Source organism: Python bivittatus, unplaced genomic scaffold (genome assembly GCF_059951505.1).
Source record: "Python bivittatus isolate LINGU-HERP-01145 unplaced genomic scaffold, Pbiv_v1 ctg000610_np1212, whole genome shotgun sequence".
In the NCBI taxonomy this organism is placed as follows: domain Eukaryota; kingdom Metazoa; phylum Chordata; class Lepidosauria; order Squamata; family Pythonidae; genus Python; species Python bivittatus.
In genome coordinates, this window is record NW_028277088.1 from 19,928,925 (window position 1) to 19,949,052 (window position 20,128).

The 20,128-nt window shown below is 40.6% G+C and overlaps 1 protein-coding gene across 1 annotated transcript in view; it reads left to right on the forward strand.

The window, feature by feature from the left end:
• The first annotated feature begins 4,594 nt into the window (after positions 1 to 4,594).
• The window catches only part of ST8SIA6 (ST8 alpha-N-acetyl-neuraminide alpha-2,8-sialyltransferase 6), a 40,354-nt gene continuing 24,820 nt past the window's right edge, over positions 4,595 to 20,128 (forward strand). Inside the window, exons 1-2 of the mRNA XM_088150470.1 lie at positions 4,595 to 4,972; positions 5,217 to 5,324. Of these exons, the coding sequence (XP_088006596.1) occupies positions 4,878 to 4,972; positions 5,217 to 5,324 (203 nt within the window). The 5' untranslated portion in view covers positions 4,595 to 4,877. The remainder of the gene's footprint in view (positions 4,973 to 5,216; positions 5,325 to 20,128) is intronic.

Below are 20,128 nucleotides of genomic sequence, written 5' to 3' on the forward strand. Positions count from 1 at the left end.
GATTTTTGTAGTGTGCACGCACACACAGACACACACCACAGATGCTCCTGCCTTTATCATATCATTGGTCCTGCTTGTCTGGGCTCCCACTGAACTCCCTAGCATTTTGCCGAAGGGGGCTTGTTAACACCTTTCCTTTTTGTTCCATGCATAGACAAACACTACCATATTTATTCTAGGCTATCCGTGATTATAATCAAGCTGGAAGATGAAAAGCCAAGGTTATTTTGGCCATAAAAAAAAACAAAAAATCCCCAAAACCCATATTAGGCTAATTAGGTATATCCAATAGCATGCGAGCCATTTCAATTCTCTATGACTGTTTCTTAAGAAGGATGGTAACAAGCAAAATCTGGAAAAAAAAATTAAAAATTTTAAAAGGATATGATTGACATTGTGGCTACACCCCATCTTAGGATGGGAACAGTAGACTTTATACTGTCCATTCAGACAACACAGCAAGCCCCTGGTCCTGCACACTTCTTGATTGTTTAGAGTTAACTATGCTGTCTGCTGAAAGTATCTTCTCTTACCAACCTGAGGGATAAAAGTGAGTCAAGCTGAACACTTGATGAGTACATGAATACTTTCAAGTACATTTCTTGGAAAAACTACAAAAAATAAGTGGACATGGAGTCTGGTACCACTTTCAAGACTAATCAAGTTTATTAGAGCATAATAAATGAACTTAATTAGTCTTGAATGTACTACCAGACTCTACTTTGTTCATAAACTAACTTGGCTCTTCCTCATCTCCAGTATAGAAATGTTTCCCACAGCCTCCTGGAATGCTTTTCTGATTTTCCAGTCTAGCTTACAGCCCTGAAATATCCTGCTGACCCTTCCTCCTAGTACTAACATGTCTACCCCTGTGTAGCTATTCAAGATCAGCCAAGATTGCATAGGTGCTTGAACAAACAGGGAGGGGGAAAAAAACCCCAAACAATCCATGGTGGGCAGCCGGAAGAAGTTATAAGCAGATGATAGAGGAACTAGATCCAGCACAGAGGGCATGTTATGAGTTCTGTCACCTAGGGAGCTACATCTGGCAGGCCCTATGCAGCAGGCCTTTTCTGCTGTGGCACCCACACTATGGAATCTTCTCCCTGCCTTGGCGTTGTTGGCCTCTTCGCTGTTGAGCTTCCGAAGGTCCCTCAAGACCTGGTTATGCCAGCAGGCCTTGGGACCCCAGGGGATGGGTGAGCTGGTGAGGTGGCTCCATTAGTTTTAACATCTCTTCCTCTGTTGTTATTTTTTTTAGTTGGTTTTTATATCTTTTAATATATTTATTGATTGTTTTTAGCCTTGTATACCACCCAGAATCGCTTGCTGGTGAGATGGGCAGCTATATAAATTGTATAAATAAATGAATAAAATAAATAGAGGAAGCGGTGAAGAAGGCAGTGGTTCACAGGCAGATGTGAAAAGTCTGAAGCACACCAGCTGTGGCTGTTGGCAAGGCGTGGGGGATGACAGGGAGAAACATAATAGCATCACTTTCTCTGTTAATCCAATCCCACTTGTTGTGTTGTCTGAATGTGATCTGAGTCTTGTTTCCTCTCCCTTTTGTTCTGTGTTGCATGAAGAGATCTAGCATATTCAAATGCTTGTACATTATTACTTGCCCTTGACTTGAACTAACATTAAGTATTGCCCTAATTTGGATGTTAGCGTGTATGAACGAAGCATTCAAGTGGTTCCAGATTGGAAATCATGTAGTCATGTAGTTCACTAAGTGGAATATTTATGTTTAGAGATGATAGATCTCTGAATACCAGATGCTGACAGCAGACAATAGGGGACAGCTGTTGACTAATCATTACATGTCCTGCTTATAAATTTACCAGAAGCATCTGGCTGACCACTGTTGGAGACAGGATGTTACATTAGCTAAGGAATATCCTGATTCTGCAGAGCGTTTACAGAATCTGAATGTCTTCCTTGCCTTCACTTCTGGTTTGCTGAATGTCCTCTAATTTGCCATAAAAAGAGTTTTGACTTTTTAGATATTCAGTACTGCCCACGCTAAATCCTTAGGAAGAATTTATTTTGAAGTATTTTTAAGCTTTCTAAAGTTCAGTGTATGGGCGCATTTCATTATGAAATAGATCATAACTGATGCCACTCGAAGTTCACCCTCTTGCACACAAAAATGTCCACTCAACACTTTGGTACAATCTGTGGTACAATTTTTTGGTTGGGAGGGGAGGGAGAACAGGTACCGAATTTATGGCATGCTAAAAATAAATGTTCTTCAGAGCATCAAAAGCCTCTTCATGCATCGTAACAACATCTCTGAAGGACAGAAATAAAAGGAGTTCAGTTAATTGGAATATGATTCCCTCTGTTTCCAGAGTTCAAGTATAAGAACTTTTCTCCCCCCCACCTGTCTCTTACTGTAGAATTTACACTGACATAGGCACACAAGCATTTTGGATATCAAGTGAGTAAATATCTTTATTTCTAGTGGTGTGCAAAACCCCCAGGAAGACAAAAATCTGACACTAATAACCCCGTATTGGATGTGCCTCCAAATATGACTTGTTTCTGTCAAAAGCTATCCAAGGCAAAATAGCCTTTGGAAGCCCCACAGAGATTCACAAAGCTGCCTTTGATTTCTCTTTTTCTAGCCAATTTAATATATTTTTAAAATCTTCCACAAGTTTCTTCAAATTATCCATAAATGAAAAAGGTTTGCCATATTGGTGGATGGTAGGCAATAAACTATATTGTATAATTCTAGGTTGGCTATAGCTTCCAACCAGCCTTCCCTTATGGCCTTTTAGGACATTTCTGTAAAAATGAAGCACTGACATTTTTTTGGGGGGGGGACTTTGCACAAAATCTCTTGACTTCTCTGTCTGCCTGAGATTTATTGGGATTCATCCCCAAAGAATAGGTTCCTGTGCTAGCAAATTAGATCAGTTCAAACAATAAGCAAAAAACAAACAATAGTTATTTGATGCTCCCAACTTACTCCAAGCCAAATCAAATCACGAAATCATGGTGGTCAAGGGCCAAATGCAAGAGTGCACATATGACTTTTCATTAAGATTAAAGGGGTGGGCAAATATCAGTGCCATCTGTGGGCCCTCTAATTCCATGCAGCCTTTGGCTTTATTTCAGAAGCCCTCTGTAAGCAAACAGTTGAGACTCTTAGCAGGAGTAATCTCTGCTAAGTACTCTGCTGGGCGTGGAAGGCCAGAAAACCATGAGAAACAGAAAGGCACAGAGAAGTATCAAAAACAGTGACACAGTGAACAGGAAGATGGCAGAAAACAAATACGTGTGTGTGTGTGTGTGTGTGTGTGTGTGTATGTATATATATATATATATATATATATATATATATATATAGTTTTTGTCCAGCATATTACTTGTCTGGCATATTATTTGCTTAAGTTTCACCTTCATCAACATGTGGATCCCTACAGATGACCCGAACAGGAATGTAACCCTCACTATAAAAATGGGCTCTATTCCATGTTAGGAAGACGAGGAGAGCTCTGCTGAATTGGACCAAAGACCTTCTAGTCCACCATTTTGTTCTCAATCCTTTTCCACAAGCATCTGTCCTTGTAGGCCTTGGAAAAAGCACACCTTATGCTGGAGATAATGCATCAGATCTAGTCTTTGACGGCTTGGTATTTCACAAGCTGTGGGCCCAAGAAATGTAGCAATTCGTTCAATAAGCAGGCCATTGTGTGAATGCAGTCACTGAGTTTGCTGGAGGGCCAACAGCTTGTATTGATCCATGTAATGGTCCATGAACTAACCCAAGTTCTAAACTCATACAACCGATAAATAAAAAACGAACTCAAGGTAAAAGTAATGTTTAGCATGTTGCAGTTATGCAGGTGCTGGGTATAGAAGTGACCTTCCCAAGCACATTGTCCAAACAAGTCATTGGTAACAAGAGTAACCAGTGGCAAGTGATGGGAGGTGTGTGTGGGGGGGGGGAGGGGGCAAGGCTGGCCTTCTTTCCTTCTGTTTTTATTTGTTCCCTATTACCAGTAAAGGAGAAGGGAGCAAAAACTGCTCACATATGAGGGCCTGGCCTTAGTCCACTCTAGAAGCAGCCTTGGATGGATGCCCACAATTTAAACCTCAAAAATAGCATACTCAGACGCTTTGGCAAACCTATCAATGCCCCCCTCCCCATTATTATTAAATACGGAAAGGGCTCTGGTGGCTTTTTCATACCATGTCTCACTGGGCCTCAGGAGAAGATTAAAACCGTGTCATGGTCCCTGGCGCCCTACCACTCTGCACATGCTCAGAGGCCCCCTTTCCCCGCTGTTCTAGACCGGATCCTGTCGCAGCTGGAAAATGGGTGCGTGGCAAAGGCTTGGTCTTCCTCTGCTCGCCTCTTTCACGGCACCCGATTACTCCCACCACCTCCTCTCCATGCCACCCCCCCCCCCGTTCCGTTTCCATCCCCCCAGGCTTGGTGTCGCCAGGAGAGGAGCGAGGAGCGAGCGGGAGAGCGAAATGGAGGCGGGCTGGCTAGCGATGCTCGCGGGGCTGGGACGAGGCGCTCCCCTCCCCTCGGCTTCGTCAGACCCAGAAGGAGGCGAATCTCGTGCCACCGAGCAGGGCTGGCGGTGGTCGCCGCTCGCGAGTTGAAGCAGCTGGGGAGGCGGCGCGGCCGAAGAGGGGGGGCGACCCTGGGCGGGCCATCGCCGCCCCTTCTTTGCCCGCCGCCGCCGCCGCCGCTGCCGCCGACCTGACGGGGTCGCCTTCACTGCAGCGGGGGGCTGCCGCCGCCGCCGCCGCCGCCGCCGCCGCCGCTTCTTCTCCGTCCCTCCCTCCTTCTGGAGCTGTCGGATCGCGTCGCCGTCCAGCCGCCCCGGCAGCTGCAGGCGGGCGGGCGCACGATGCGGGCGGTCCTTGCCCTGCTCGCTCTGATCGGCAGCCTGCTCCTCTTCCTGTGCTTGGCGTGGCTCTCGGCTGGGGGCGCCGGGGGCGCCAGGTAGGCGGAGGAGACCCCGGAGCCGCCAGGGAGGAGGCGTGGCTTGGGATGGGGGAACAGAGTTCGGGGGCGCTGCTGGCAGGCGGGGGAGCCGCTGCCCCGGGCAGGGGGTTCGGAGGTCACGGCCCCGCGGGGATTGCAGGAGGGACTGGCTGCTGGTGAGCGCGTGCTTGGGCTCTTCCTGACCGCTGCTCCCGCTGGACACTCTCGGGCAACGTTGCTCTCTTGCTTGCTTGCTTGCCAGGGGCTGGGAGAAGGAGGGCAGAGCCGCGACGGACGACACCCCCAGAGTGATGAGGTATCTCCGGTCCCCCGCATATGCCCACCTGGCTGCTCCGGTGGCCCCCAACAGGTAAAGGCGGTGAGGGCGTTGATGGGTTGGCAATCCGGTCTCTGCATTGCCTTGGACCAGAGAGGGTCCCCCCTAAGCTCAGCCTGCGCTGAGGCTGCGGAGCGTTTCAAAAGCTCTCAGCAGTTGGTCGTGTTGGGTTGGGCAGTAATGTAAGGGGTTATTCCACTGGGAGGTAAGATGCTCCCCCCACTCCCCTTGCATCTAGCTGGCCGATCCGATTATTTCTTTCAGCTCAGGGTCTGTTAATACATTAATCTTTCATTTCACTAATAGCTGGACAAAGGTGTCTGAGGCTGTATCTACTTAGAGTACTTTTAAAACTTTGTGTAAGTGTGTGAGACTACACACACACACACACACATGTAAAATGCATGAATATATATTATGTTTCAGTACTCTTAAAGTAAATCCCACTGAGTTTCGGTAAATGATCTGTGATTCAGTAGCATTAAACCACAGTAATTTGTAACACTGGGAAAACAATTTGCATTCCCTGGAAAATGAGAGTCATCTTTGTTTCACATTTTAGCTAATAGAAGAATAATATTGCTGAAATAGCTTGGGAAATTATTTACTTGGCACCCACTTTTGTTTCTTTCTATCTTCCTTGAATTATATCTATTACTTTGCTTTCAGCCCTTTCTTTGATGAGTCACTAGCCGTTCTCTCTCTTTCTCTCTTTTTTTTCATATAGTTTAGCTGGGAGATTTGTGAATGCAGTATTTTTTTTTTTTCTTAGAGGATCTTTTAGTAACACCTTTCCCTGTGGTCATTTCTTTAACATAAAAGTGGAAAAAAATACAACAAAACGAAAAAAAAGTGTTAATATATCATTATAACAGTAAACAGAATTCTATATATGCTTATCTAATACAAATATTACTCAAGTACATGTATATTTCTAATAGAATTATATGACTACCATTTTTCTTAACCCAGTGTATTTTGTATAAATGAGTCCCATATTTCATTATACTTGTCCGTACAAAGTCTACGTCTATAGGCAATCCACTCATAGGTGGCAAGTGCAATCAGGTCTTCAATCCATTGAATAAATGGGGCCATACATTTATCTTTCCAGTGCTGCAATATCAGTCTTCTGGCCATAGTAAGGGCATGGAGTATCCATTGACATTGTCCAGTTGTCAAGTTCCATGTACTAGGTTTGTTTTAATCTGCGCTCAGTCGTTACCGACTCTGCAGTGACTGCTTGGACGAGTCCTTGCAGTTTTCAAGGCAAGGTGTTTCGGAAGTGGTTTGCCAGAGCCTCCTTCCTAGAGCAGAGCCCAGCTGGCTAGCGCAGGAGGCGGGGTTTCTGTTGCTTTGCGCCCTTTTCAGGCATGCACGGTTTTTCACGCTTACCGGCAACTGCTCCCGACTCCTTTTTGCAAGGTGCCGCCAGCATTTTTCCTCCCACCGGAGTGAGAGTCCCCATTTATCTACTCACGTGAGTTTTCGAACTGTTGGGTTTACAGGAACTGGGGAGGAAACAGGAGTTCACCCTGCTAACGCGAAGGCTGGACTCGAACCGCTGAAGCGTCGACCATTTCTGGCTGGCAACTTTCAGTGTCATTAAGCCGCTGCGCCACTGCGTCCCCATGTACTAGGTATATAGTTCAAAAGAATATTATTCTCTGAAAATTTTAGCTTTTGTCACACAATCATATTTATATAGTCCACTACTTTCTCCCAAAACTTAGTAAGTATAGGACATTGTAAACACATATGCTTTAAAGAGGCATTGTCCTTATTACATCTCCAACAAAACGCTGTTTTTGACAGTCCTTTTCTATATGGTCGTAGTGGAGTCCAGTAAATTCTAAATATTATTTTTTGTTGTATAAGTGATAGTTTGAGATCCATTGGCACTCTTGCTATAGAAGTTAAGACACTCTCCCATTGTCTAGGCAATAAAGAAACCTCTAATTCTTTACTCCACTCATCCCTTAATATCTGCATATCAAATTGATTTATTGATAATATCTATACAAACTAACAGTAGATTTTTTTTAGTTTTAAAGGATTTAACAAGTTGTTCTAATATCTCAGGTGTCTCGGAAGCTGAAAATGCTGCTGCTCGAAACAATGTTGTTAACAAATATTGTAACTGTAAATATTGCCATTGGGTTACATCTGATAGATGATATTTATCTCTTAACACAGAATACATTAACATTCATCTTCGTCATCTGTCAGTTGGCCCAATGTCAATTTGGCCCAAGTCCCAGGGCCATCCAATTTTTCCATATCACCATATTTTTCCCAATTTTTGAAGCTGGGTTTTTCCCAATAAAGTCAATTTGGCATGGGGAAAAGGGTGAAATCTTTTTTTTTTTTATTAGACATTACATAGCTTTCTGATTAAATTGTTTCCAGAGATATTAGAGTTTTAGTATATTTCGATCCTAATACTGTCCATCCAACCAGAGGTGCTATATATGTATATTCCAAAGTAGCCCAAGTTGGAAAATTTACACCACTTGTTGGCTTCCAGTATTTAATACTTGACAATAGATAAGCATGATGGTATAGCTCCAGATTCAGAAGACCAAATCCTCCCTCATTAATGGATAATTTCATTTTCTGTAAAGATCTTGAAAAACCCCTTAGAAATTTTCTAAATAAAGAATTTATTTTCTGAAAATATTTCCCATATATAAATACTGTAGTTCCTCTCAGAATATAAATTAATCTGGGAATAATATTCATTTTAAGAAAGTTTATCTTTCCCCAAAGGGTGAGGTTTAATGACTCCCATCTATTGATATCTGAAGAAACCTCTCTCTATATTTTATTTATATTACATGTTGCTAACTGAGTTATATCCTCTGGTATAGACATACCTAAATATTTAATAGATTCGGTACAAATACGGAATTGATATTCCTTAAATGAATGGATAACTAAGTTTTCACCTATTGGCATCAATTCCGATTTGGACCAGTTAATAGAGTATCCTGCTATTTTACTAAAGGCATCTATTGTCTGCATCAACCCTGGAGTAGTAGTGTGAGGTTTAGAAAAGAATGTCATCCACTGAGTTGTCTACTACTCCATAGATCTCCCTGTGTTGTCTAATAGCACAAGCCAAGGGTTCCACACAAATGTTAAAAAGCAAGGGTGAAAGTGGACATCCTTGTCTAGTTCTTCTAAATAGTGGAAAAGTAGGAAAAAATATACCATTTACTTTAGATGTGGGTGGCTCATGTAATATTTTAATCCATTTTATAAATTCCAAAGAAATCCAAATCTATTTAGTACAGCAAACATATACTGTTTATGTATTTTGTCAAAGGCTTTTTCAGCATCTAATGATAAAATTATAAATTGATGTTTGTTTTTATTCAAGTCTATTAAATCTACAACTAACCTAATATTGTCTGCTGCTTGCCTAGTTTTTATAAACCCTGCTTGATCATTCTTAATAACGAACGATATCACTTGATGTAATCTATTTGCTAACTGTGTTGTTAAAATCTTTGTGTCAACATTAATCAATGAGATTGGATGATAATTAGCACACTGAGTATGATCTTTACCTACTTTTGGTATAACTGTAATATAAGCCTGATTAAATGCTGGGGATAAAATTCCCTTATCAAATATCTCTTCATACGCTTAACAAAGTTTTGGCACCAAAAGATCTATAAATGTTTTGTACGGCTCATTAGGGAATCCATGTAATCCTGGTGTTTTACCATTTGCCATTTTTAAAATTATTTGTTTAATCTCTAGCTCAGATAGTGGAGTGAATAAGAGTTGTTTATGTGTATCGTCTAATTGTGGTAGGTTAATTTTATTTTAAAAAGCCTCTATATCTTCCTTCAATACATCCTCTGGGTTACTATATAGTTCTGAATAACATTTTAAAAAATGACAATTAATACCCTTTAAATTTTTATACATTTCATCTCTTTTACCTCTAATGATTGGAATCATTGCCCGTTTTTTTGCTTTAAATGATTAGCCAAGATCTTACTGGGTCTTCACTGTTTTCCCAATATCTCTGTTTTAAACATGTTAGCATAAATTCTGTCTGTTGTGATATTGTAGTAGTTCATATTTCTTTTTCTGTATTTCTCTGTACAAAACTGTAGATGGGCATCTAACCATCTGTGCCCATAAGTGTTTCAATTCATCTCTCAAATTATTTTCCCTTTTATTTTTAATCTTATTTTTGTGTGATGCATGAGCAATGATTCTGCTTCGAATGTATGCTTTATATGCTTCCCATTCAAAAATTTGGGCACTTGATGTTTTTAAATTCAGATCAAAACATTGTGATAAATTCTTTATCATTCAGTAGGGAAACATTAAAATACCAATTTCTTGATACCTTAACCACTTTCTGAAATACACCTTTCCTTGTGGTCATTAACACTGTGCCCATTTAAAAAAGGGATTTTTCAGAAAGAAAATGCTAATTGCACAGTTTCTTAGACTTTGTCCTCGGAAAAGCCCTCTTACCCAATCTACACCTAGCTGTATAACCCAGAGCATAAATAGCTGTTAAGACTTCAGGTTAAAGAGTGGGCTTTCCATCTTTTCCATCTTCTTCCCCATTCCCCCTTTTCCTTTTCCTCCTCTCAAGCCTTTTTTGCCATTCAGCTTTGTATGCTACCTTTGAATCCACTTAACACTTCAGTGGTGGGACTGTAATTGGAGAGCAGAAATTCAGATTTAAGCTCAGTGGCATCATATTCACTGGTGCTTATCTATCATGTGTTACAATAGCTTCCTATGAGCCTCAAATTCACACAGAGAAGTAATGAATTATATATTTACCAGCAGCCCTTCACACGATAAGCATGTGGCACAAAAAACTAAGTTGGGATTCATAATCAAATGATGGTTGGGCCAAGTTTGGCAATTAGCTTGGTTAAAAAAAATGAACACTGCTGTGCAGCCAAAGCAATGGCCAATGAAGATGGGATTACAGAGGCAGAGAGAGTGGGAGGCAGAGAGCAAGTATCCTGTTTATTTCCTGTTCTCTGTAAACAAAAGGATGCTTCTGAAAAAAAGTACTCTTCTTATTCAGCTTTTAGAAAAATCTCTTTGAGTTGATAGTGTGGTGCCCGTGGACACCAGTGTCCCCCAAGGCCCCTCTCCTTGTGTTTACCAGGTTTCTGATTCCACCTGTGTTTTAGAAATAGATTGTTTTAGGTAAAACTAAATAAAAAGAAACAGATAAGTATGGTGTAGAGCTCAAAGTGAGGGACTAGGAATGAGGACACCCTACTTCACCCTCAGCCATGGAAGCTCACCTGGTGACTCTTGGGTGTCTTTCAGCTCAGTGTCCGTCATGGCCTTATTGTTGTAAGGGGAAGAGGAGAAGGGAACACTATGTACCCTTGAGCTCCTATAAGAAAGGTAGAATACCAATCAAATCAATTAATCAATCAAATCAATCAATTAGTCAATACTATAATGCAAACCACTGGTTCCTACCATTGTAATGATTATTGGAATGCCTTTGGACTCTTAAAAGGTTCCACTAGGATGGCGGCATATCCTGAGAAGTTAATTTACCTCTTGAAAAATTCATGTTTTTGTTGGGGTACCAGATCTGGGTTTCCTACATCCAGACAGGTGCTGGATGACAGCAAGGAGATGCATAAAACCTAACACTTTGCTGCCATCATGTAGAGGTTATCTGGATTTGCAGCCTAGATTTGATAGCTCTACGGCCCTGCCCATTTTGTAAATGAGCAAATTTCCATGGAAACTCTTTGTGATTGCAGCAGCCCACATCTGCTCTCAACGTTCCAAATGTGCCCCTGGCCGAAAAAGTTGCTCCACTGTTGTGTGATATTTGTTGTTCAGTTGTTAAGTCGTGTCCAACTCTTCGTGACCCCATGAACCATATCGCGCCAGGCCTTCCTGTCCTTCACTGCCTCCCTGAGTTTGCTCAGTTTCATGCTCATTGCTTCAGTGATGCTATCTAACCATCTCATCCTCTGCCGTCCTCTTCTCCTTTTGCCTTCAATCTTTCCCAGCATCAGGGTCTTTGTGGGATATACCAGTATGAAATCAGTTGTCACATAAGAAGCACACAATTTCAATTTATTATTTTAAGATCTTTTACTGTTTGCTGTACTGCTATGATTTACAAATATAAATATAATAATGTAATATAAATATGTACTAGGGCTACCAGTCCAAGCCTACAAAAACTGAGATGCTCCATGAAGACAACAAAGATACAGAAAACTGTAACTCTTTACTTCTATCTAGCAATCATCTGGATTTCTGCAGTCCAGATTTGGTAGCCATACATTTAGCAAAATAAAAAAATAAGTTAAAAAAATGACCACGCTAGGGAATGAAGTTTTGTTCATACAGGCATTTTCCCAATAGATTTATAAATGTTAAACCAGTGCTTTGGACGTTTCATGAGAAATTCTCTTGTCTAAGAGGACATGCTCCTCTCCTTGGTTCCAGGGAATTGCAAGGTAAGATCTAGAGATGGAGAATGCAGGATTGGAGTTATGATATTTAAGTTGCAAAAATCTGGACAAACCCTAGATGCCAGCAAAGATATACAGATATAGATACATATTTTGCAGTGCAGATGTGGTAGGCCTAAGTGGAACAAAGTGGGAAAATTGGGTGGCAGGAGGAAATTTCATCTGGGTTAGGACATGGGCAACTATTTATGGCTAGGTGCTACACAATCAGCTGCAGAGGATTGCAAGGTGCATCTCCAGTGACCCACAATATCCTAAGGAAAGGAGGGAATTTTGAGTTTGGGGGAATGTTAAGATGGATAATAAATCCGGAGCATTGACATACATTTTCAGCTTTGAAGACAGAGAAAACCAACCAAGAGAAACAAACCAACTTAGCACAATATCATGCCATTGAAAATGGGTTTAGCTTGGTTTGGTTTTCTCAAATGTTGATAGTGAGTTCTGGAGTTAGACTAAGGGCTGCAAAATGGGAAACTATAAGGCGCTGTGTGTGTGTGTGTGTGTGTCCCATAGACTGCACACTCCAGTTGATGCAATAATCAACTTACAGTTAGGAGATAGCTGAGAGGAAATTAGCCAGGGTTTCTGTAAGGTGTTATGGTCTGGACCTAAATTTAGTCATGCTTGGAGAAGGTCTGCTGAAATCACTGAAATGAGACAAGTTACTTATTGCTAACTTAAATCAACTGTAAGATATTGATTTCAGTGAGTCTACCCTAAGGATGACAATGGTGAGAGTAAGTCTTTCCATTAAGATTCTGAGAGATTATAAGGACAAATCGAAGCTTCAAATATTTCTTACATTAAATAATGTTTATATTATTTAAAGTTGCCATTAATGAAGAATTTGCAGAGATAAGAAGGAAAAAGCCTTTAAAAGAGGTAGGAAAGAAGTACTGAGTTCTCACATTGTAATAAATCACATTGTCTTTAATTTTTATTCAGTTGCTTGTTGAATGAAATGGTTAGGTTAAAACACTGAATTAAGCCCACACAAAACAATTTACCTTCTGGCTTAGGACAATAGGGCCAAAGCATAGAAGTGTACTTTGCTTTGCTAAAACCACTTATGTGAGAAAACAGATTTTTTTTTTCCCATGTCTCTGTGCCTGTCTGTTACTCTTTTGTACTGCCAAAGTATTTTATGGTCCAGAGCACTGATAGTTTTATAATCTGTCTGTCTGACTGTCTCTCTGTCTCATTTTGGAATGTAGTGATTAAGGTTCCCACCGTGGCTGATGAATGTTAATCGCTTTATAAATCCCACTCCTGCCTCTTCACAGTTGTTTTCTTGTCCTTGCGCTTAGCTTTTAACTCTGTGGTAGCAATGATAAGGAAACACTTTTCCCAAGCCACAACAGCAGCCTTTCTTATTAGCCTTTACCTAATCCAGGGCAGAATTTTAGGCCACACCAGTAGCCAAGACATTTCTTACTGTGACTATTCAAACATTATTGCTTCACTGTCAGTTTCTTTAAAAGCTTTTAATGTGCATGTTGTAGCAGCCGCAGCCAAGTGGTAGCGAGAGATATTAACTGAAGCCAGGCGGAAAGGAAGCTGTTTTCAAGGATGAAACAGATTACATCAATATATTGGGCTAAATTCAACTAAAATTCATGGCTGGTTATTGTAAAAGGTTGTGTGCGATTCGGCCCTCCTCCTTATTTGTCTAAGAGCTTAGAGATGCTCCTACTTCCAAGTCCTTTGCACGCTTCCCTGTTCTTTCCCTTCCTGTCTTGGTAGTTCCTCTACAGAACTCAGTAGCGATGTGCAAATCTTGGGAGGGTAGGAGGGTGTCACTTTGACAGATGTTGACCAAAGCACCCCAAGCTGCTTCACAGGATAATGTGCCCCCTTCCCATGCTTTGGAGTGCAAAATGAAATGGCTGCATGACTTTCTTTTCCTGCTTTGCTTCCTTCCTTCACGGCCTCCTGCAGCCAGAAGCGGACTCCGCTGGGACTTTAAAAAGCCATAGGAGGTTTCTATGGAGATACTGGATGTGTGGAACAGCCACGTGCAGTCTTCCCAGCCACTCACTGTGAGTGTTGGTGGAAGCTTCTGTGTTGCACAGAGACCACTTTTGAAAGTGGTGAAAATGGACAGACCCAGTGGACTGTATTCCTTCTTCATCTCAAAGAAGAAAACACTCACCACCGAGGCATGGAGCTCTTAGGTTGCATTTAAGCTACTTGCCACAGGCCTTGCAACCATTCTGATCCTATGTAATGGTTTCTCCCTAATTGCGCTGCAACCCTCTTGCAGCACTTGCTATGGCAACAAATGTTATAAGCAGTGTTTCTCAAACTTGGCAATTTTAAAACCTGTGGACTTCAACTCCCAGAATTCCCCAGCCAGCATGGCTGGCTGGGAAATTCTGGGAGTTAAAGTCCACATGTCTTAAAGTTGCCAAGTTTGAGAAACACTGTATAATCCTTGGGAATATTCAGCGATATCACAACAGCTCAAGCAAATACTTCCTGTCATACACGTATCTTGAGATAAATAATAGTTGTTAAACTACCACATTGTTGTTTTCTCTTTTGCGGCCCTTTATAATGGCAGATCATTTTGGTAAAGCTGAGAAATGATTAACTATATATAAATTAATTATGAACCAGGCTACAGAGACCTCTAGGTTGTCTCTTCTGTCAGAATATTCTATTCCTCAGGATCAATTAGTTACAGTAATACAAAAAATAGGAATAATTCTTTAGCATATAACTACAAAAGGCTGCTACCGTTAACATTGGTTCCTTCAGAAATATTGCTTGAAGACATTCCTAGATATATCTGATTGAACTGATAAATTTGAAGGAAACGGTAATTCTTTGTAAGCGATTACCATGATTGTTATAATAGGTCTAATTAAATAGATCTATTAGTCCAGAATGCAGAGGCACAAGTATTTCTAGATGCACTTCAGTGCGTCCATGTAACACCACTGCTTTGCAAGCTACATTGGCTTCCTCTAAGCTTCCAGGTACAATTCAAGGTGCTGGTTATCACCTATAAAGCCCTTCGTGGCACAGGGCCAGGTTACTTGCTGGAATGCTTGTCTCCATTGTCATAAGCTTTTGTAAGCTACGGCTTCATCAGATACCTAAAGTGGCATGAAAGCTAAGAGCTTTTAATAAAATTTGTTAGTCTGAAAAAGTGCTACTAGACTCCTGATTTTTGGCAACCATAAACTAACACAGCTCTCCCTCTACAATGTTTACAGATCTATTCACGTATCTAATTTAGCATAGTCTTTTAGCACAACTGGGTTCCTGCATTGTGCTAAGCCTTACCAGGATTTGTTCAGTTTTGGCTTATTGTGTTGTGTGAACTTAGCCATGGTGATTTCTAAATCTTGATTTAGGCTTAGCATTATCTGCTAACCCAGTTCCATAGGCATTTTCCTTCACAATGCAGTTTAGCAGAATACTCAGTCTGTATATCATGTCTCTTCTAAATTACGGAGGACCAATATGGATAAAGTGGTTACAAAATCAGAATGAGTTTGGGGGCGGGGGGTGCTGCAGAATTATGGCACAAGGGTTAGAACTTTTCTCTCTCTGATTCAGGTTGGAGGAATCATCTTTTCGAGGAGGCCCTTCACAGGACAGTGTGGTCTTTATCCCCAGCTCCAGAGAAGTGGCTCTCCTCTGACTTTTTTTGAGAGCTGTTTCCCATTGAGTCTGCATCCATTCTCTGTTCTGATTTAGTTGTATTTATTTAAAATGGTTGTATCTTGATTAGAGTTTTAGAGATTTGACCGTTCATATTAACAGTTAAAATCATTGTCATAGAATACAGAAATATGAAACACAAAAAGAGAAATAGAATATCAATAATGACAGTAACATTATTTTTTGCTAAGCTTGTTCATACTTTTGCAAAAAAGTTAGGGTTGGAGTTAGAAGAGAGGAATTTATATGGGAAAACATCACTGTTAGGCATAGAGTCTTCAGACACGTAAGGCAACAGTGTGTGCCCTGCACACAAAATCGTCTGCATGAATTAAGTTCTGATTTCAGGCAAGAGCAATCTGAGGAGAAAGTGGGCGAAAGACAAGAAAATGGCTGCATGTTAAAAACTAAAAAGGAAGGCAGGCAGGCAGGCATTTAGGGATTTGATCTGGTTTTGGCTTCGTCACCACAAGCATATGGTTCCTAACTACTGTATATGGAAAGAAAATTTCCCACTCTTCTCATAGACTGTTTATTAAGACTCAAAGGCAGAGGAGACCAGTTAGTTAAATTTGCTTGCTGTACCTAATCACATTTTTTGATCGCCAAATTGCAGAGGAACCTTAGCTTATGAGCTTAGTGGAGATACCTGACAACCTAATTGTGATTTCTTTATTTGGTCAAAGCTTGAGTGGCAATTCAGTATGAAGAAGAAGAAGAAAACAAGTGTCAGACCAGGTTGCCACGATTAATGTTATGAGACAAATTGTTACTTCTGCAGCTTAAGATTTTACAATCCATTTCACCCGCATTTAGTTTGCATATTACCTGATTAATCAAAATGTCATGAACCCAAAAACAACAATGTAGTCCCATTATCTAATGTAATGAAATTAGTGGCAAAATGTTTAAGAAGTTAAAAGGATGTGTCCTACTGGTTTCTAATAATACTGTAGAGCATCAGGCTTAATATTGTGTAAGAGAATGAGAAATAGATAGGTTGAGGTCAGGAGTACAATAATAGGGAAGGACATTATCACTTTCAGCCTTTTTTAAAATAAAACACCAAGTGGGCCTATCAGAATCATAAGCAGTAAGTAAATGCTAGCTTTGGGGAAGAAGAAACTGATATTGAAGCTTCTGTGCAGTTGCCTGATCTTTCCCAGCCTGCTGTTCATCAGGTGTTTTGAAGTAAGGCTTTTACCAGTGTGGACAATGGACTGAGATGATGCAAAATACTTCCAATGAAATAGGACAAGAACCAAATGCCCAGGTGCCTGAGGTTAGACAGTGAAGAAAATATTACAAAGGACTGGGGATAAGACAAGAACAAACACTTAGGACATTTGGGGGTCCAGCGATCAGGAAAATAACATCAGCATTTTCCAATAGTCTAGTTTTCCCCAACCTCATGATCTCAAGCTCTGTTGGATTTCAACTCCTACTATTGCCACTTAGTTGGCCATGCAGTCTCAGGATTATGGGAGTTGAAGTCTGACATTTCTGAAGGACACCAAGTGGAGGAAAGTTGCAATCTTCTTTTAATGAAGACTGCACAGTGATAGAGAGATCATTTTCATTGAACCATATGAGGTGGCGATCCTGGGGATGGTGAATGGAGAAACAGAGCTTTTCTGTGTGATACTATGGCCTTTGGTCTAGCCTTTTCCTCTAGTTGCTGTAGAAGATACTGTCTCAAATCACACTGCTGAAATAAGAGCCATTTCCTCAGTCTGACTGGCTTCCACATATAGAAGGCCCTGTATTACTGTTTCTTAACCTTGGCAACTTCCAAGGTTTTAATTACCTGAATTTTCAGGAATGGCTATGCTGGTTGGGGAATTCTGGCAGTTGAAGTTTACACGTTTGGAAGTTGCCACAGTTGGGAAACACTGTCCTGGACAAAGGAGAATGTGTAAATGGCTGGAGCTGTTTTCCCTATTTTATTTGTAATCAGGATAGTGAGGCTAGTGTTAATGGCACTTCATCCAGCCAGCTGCTAACCCGGTCAGTTCTTATCAGTTATGACAAAACACAATTACATTAATGGGTCAAAAGTTACCCTTTTAAGAATACAGACTTCTCAGCCAAGGTGTTATTTTTTTTTTCCCCATGAACCCTTGACCCAGGAGAATACTGGTAAGACTTTCATTACGTGACCAGTTTCTGGTGACAACTACAACCAGTGAGTGTTTGGGAGATATATTCTATTCTGCTGGGTCTTGTCAATGAATCCTGTAATAGACTTGCTTGATCAACCACTCTTTCTTCCCAGATCTTTTTCAACGAGGACTAGCTATGCAAAGAAAAAAAAAAGTGACATGTTCAGGTGTTCCTATAAAATGGCTGACTGGGTGAAATTACTTTAATCCTATGCATGACTGGCTTTGTTTTAATTAAATTTAATCCCCTTGAGATTAGTTGATTGGGTTGTAATTCAAATAAGCATTTTCGGATGTTCTCCAATCCACTAACCCCTCACTGATCTAGTTAAGAGTACCTTAGGAGTAGGTCCAGTGACTTTCAAATTAGGTCAGTATTCAAATTCTGAATTATCCTACTTCAGACACATTGTGCAAAGATCTAGCTCTCTGGAGAAGACTGTAATGGTGGGAAAGGTGGAAGGAAAGAAGAAGATACGACCAGCAGCAAGGTGGGTGGACTCGGTTACAGTGGCAATGAGTGCACCGTTGGGAGACCTGAAAGACCAGGTTAGGGACAGTTCTTTATGGAGAAAATCTATCTGTGTGGTCACTTTTGTTGACCCCAATTTGATGACATATAATCAATCAATCCAAGTTCTGACTAAATTAAATACAAAGGGAAATTAACTGGCAGACAGTGTTATAATAATCCAACAGCTGAAACTAAAATAATGTATTATAACTGGTTAAAAAACTTTGCACCAAAACTTGCAGTATTTACTTATTTGGGGATACTGTTGCTGTGTAGAATAACTGAACTGCCTCTTATTTGGCTTTTCTTTTCTTTCTTTTTTTTGGTAGGAGTGGAATGAATATATCCATAGCCATATATATATCCATATACATTTCAAGAGACATTTCCTGCACAGAATGACTTGCTGATCAGAAATACCTTTGCCATCAGTGTGGCCCGGCATTGGGCAACAATTATATAAGTCTATATTTTTATTAAAGTTTTTAATTTTTTAAAATTTAGATTAATAATTATCTCCCTTCCAGTTCCTGCATTTCTGAAGAAAAAAAATCTATAGAATAAAAGCTTGAACCCAAGGTCACGATGCCATGAACAATTAGCTGGATCTCCAAAAAGCAGGATAAAAGAATCAGCTGGCATAAAGGGTAAAGCAGGGTGACTAAGTATTTGCTTTTCAACTATAAATAATCATTGATCTTGTTTAAAACCTGCTACTGTTATTAGGACAAATTAGTGGTTAGGATGGCGGTAGCTGAAGTTTTTTCGCTTTAGTAAGGTTTTCTGCTTTTCATTTTCTTCCAAATGTTTAAGCTGAAGTATCTGTTTTTGATGGTAGCATCAAGTTTTTGCAATTCTAGCACCACCTCACTCCAGGGTAGCTGTAAGAAGGCAGAATTGATTTATAAGCAATTGCATTCTGGCACATTAATTCTGAATGCTTTACACTGTGCAGTTTGTACTATTTAATATAGCTAACTCAGACTAGGATTCCCTGTTTTAGCTTATATGGTCATTTGTCTATAAGAGCTTGTTCGCAACATGTCCTTTATTATTTATTTATTTATTTATGCTTATTTTCACCAATATTTTTGTGACTGTCATTTTTTCCTATGGGGTCAGATAAAATGTTGCACGCAATTACAGTGGGAAAGAGGAGGGAACTTATCCATCAATTTCACCAGTACTTACTATTTTTTTTCCCCATAAAAAAAGATAGGATTGTAAGGAAGGACAAACTATGTTTGATAATATCCCCTTTCAAGCTTGAGGATCTGAATTACATCCCGGAGCGGAGGAACAAATGTAATGAGTTATCCATTTAGCAGAACTAGAAATAAGAGTTTCAAGAACCATATTCACCAACAAAAAAAATCCAGTAAGGTTCCCGCCAAAGAAGAACAGTGAGATAAAAATAACGCAGATGGACCAAAGCACTGGCAGTGCCCAGCTTCACCACTTTGTCAACCTACAGTTGAAACCGATCCTGGGGATTCAATCTCTCCATAAACATACATGTGTGACTATGAAGGGGGAGGTGGTGTGATGGAATGCAGTAGAGATCCAGGTTCTCAGGAAAGAGGGAGCACATTCTAGGAAGGAAAAAGGGGAGACAAGAGGCAACATAGTTCAGAGCAGGAGCGTGGGAAGAGATTTAAGATAGCCACTCCCTAGATTGTCCCAGAGTATATCTATTAGGTTAGCATAGTACAGATTTAGTCTGGCAAGATTCTGTCTATATGGTGTAAGCAATAAAGAACTGAACTTGGCTAGATTGTTTCCCTGTTATTTTTGGGCTGGGCCAGACAGATTCATATTATTTGTTGGTACAATAAAGTACCCAGTTTATCAAATTAATCGATCCCCAGTCTGTTTATACCAGTCCCCTTATGCACACTCAGACCACTCTCATACACAGAAACCTACAAGTATATATACAGTCTCCTCCTAATGTAACTTTAGGTGTCCAATCTTCAATTTGTCCAC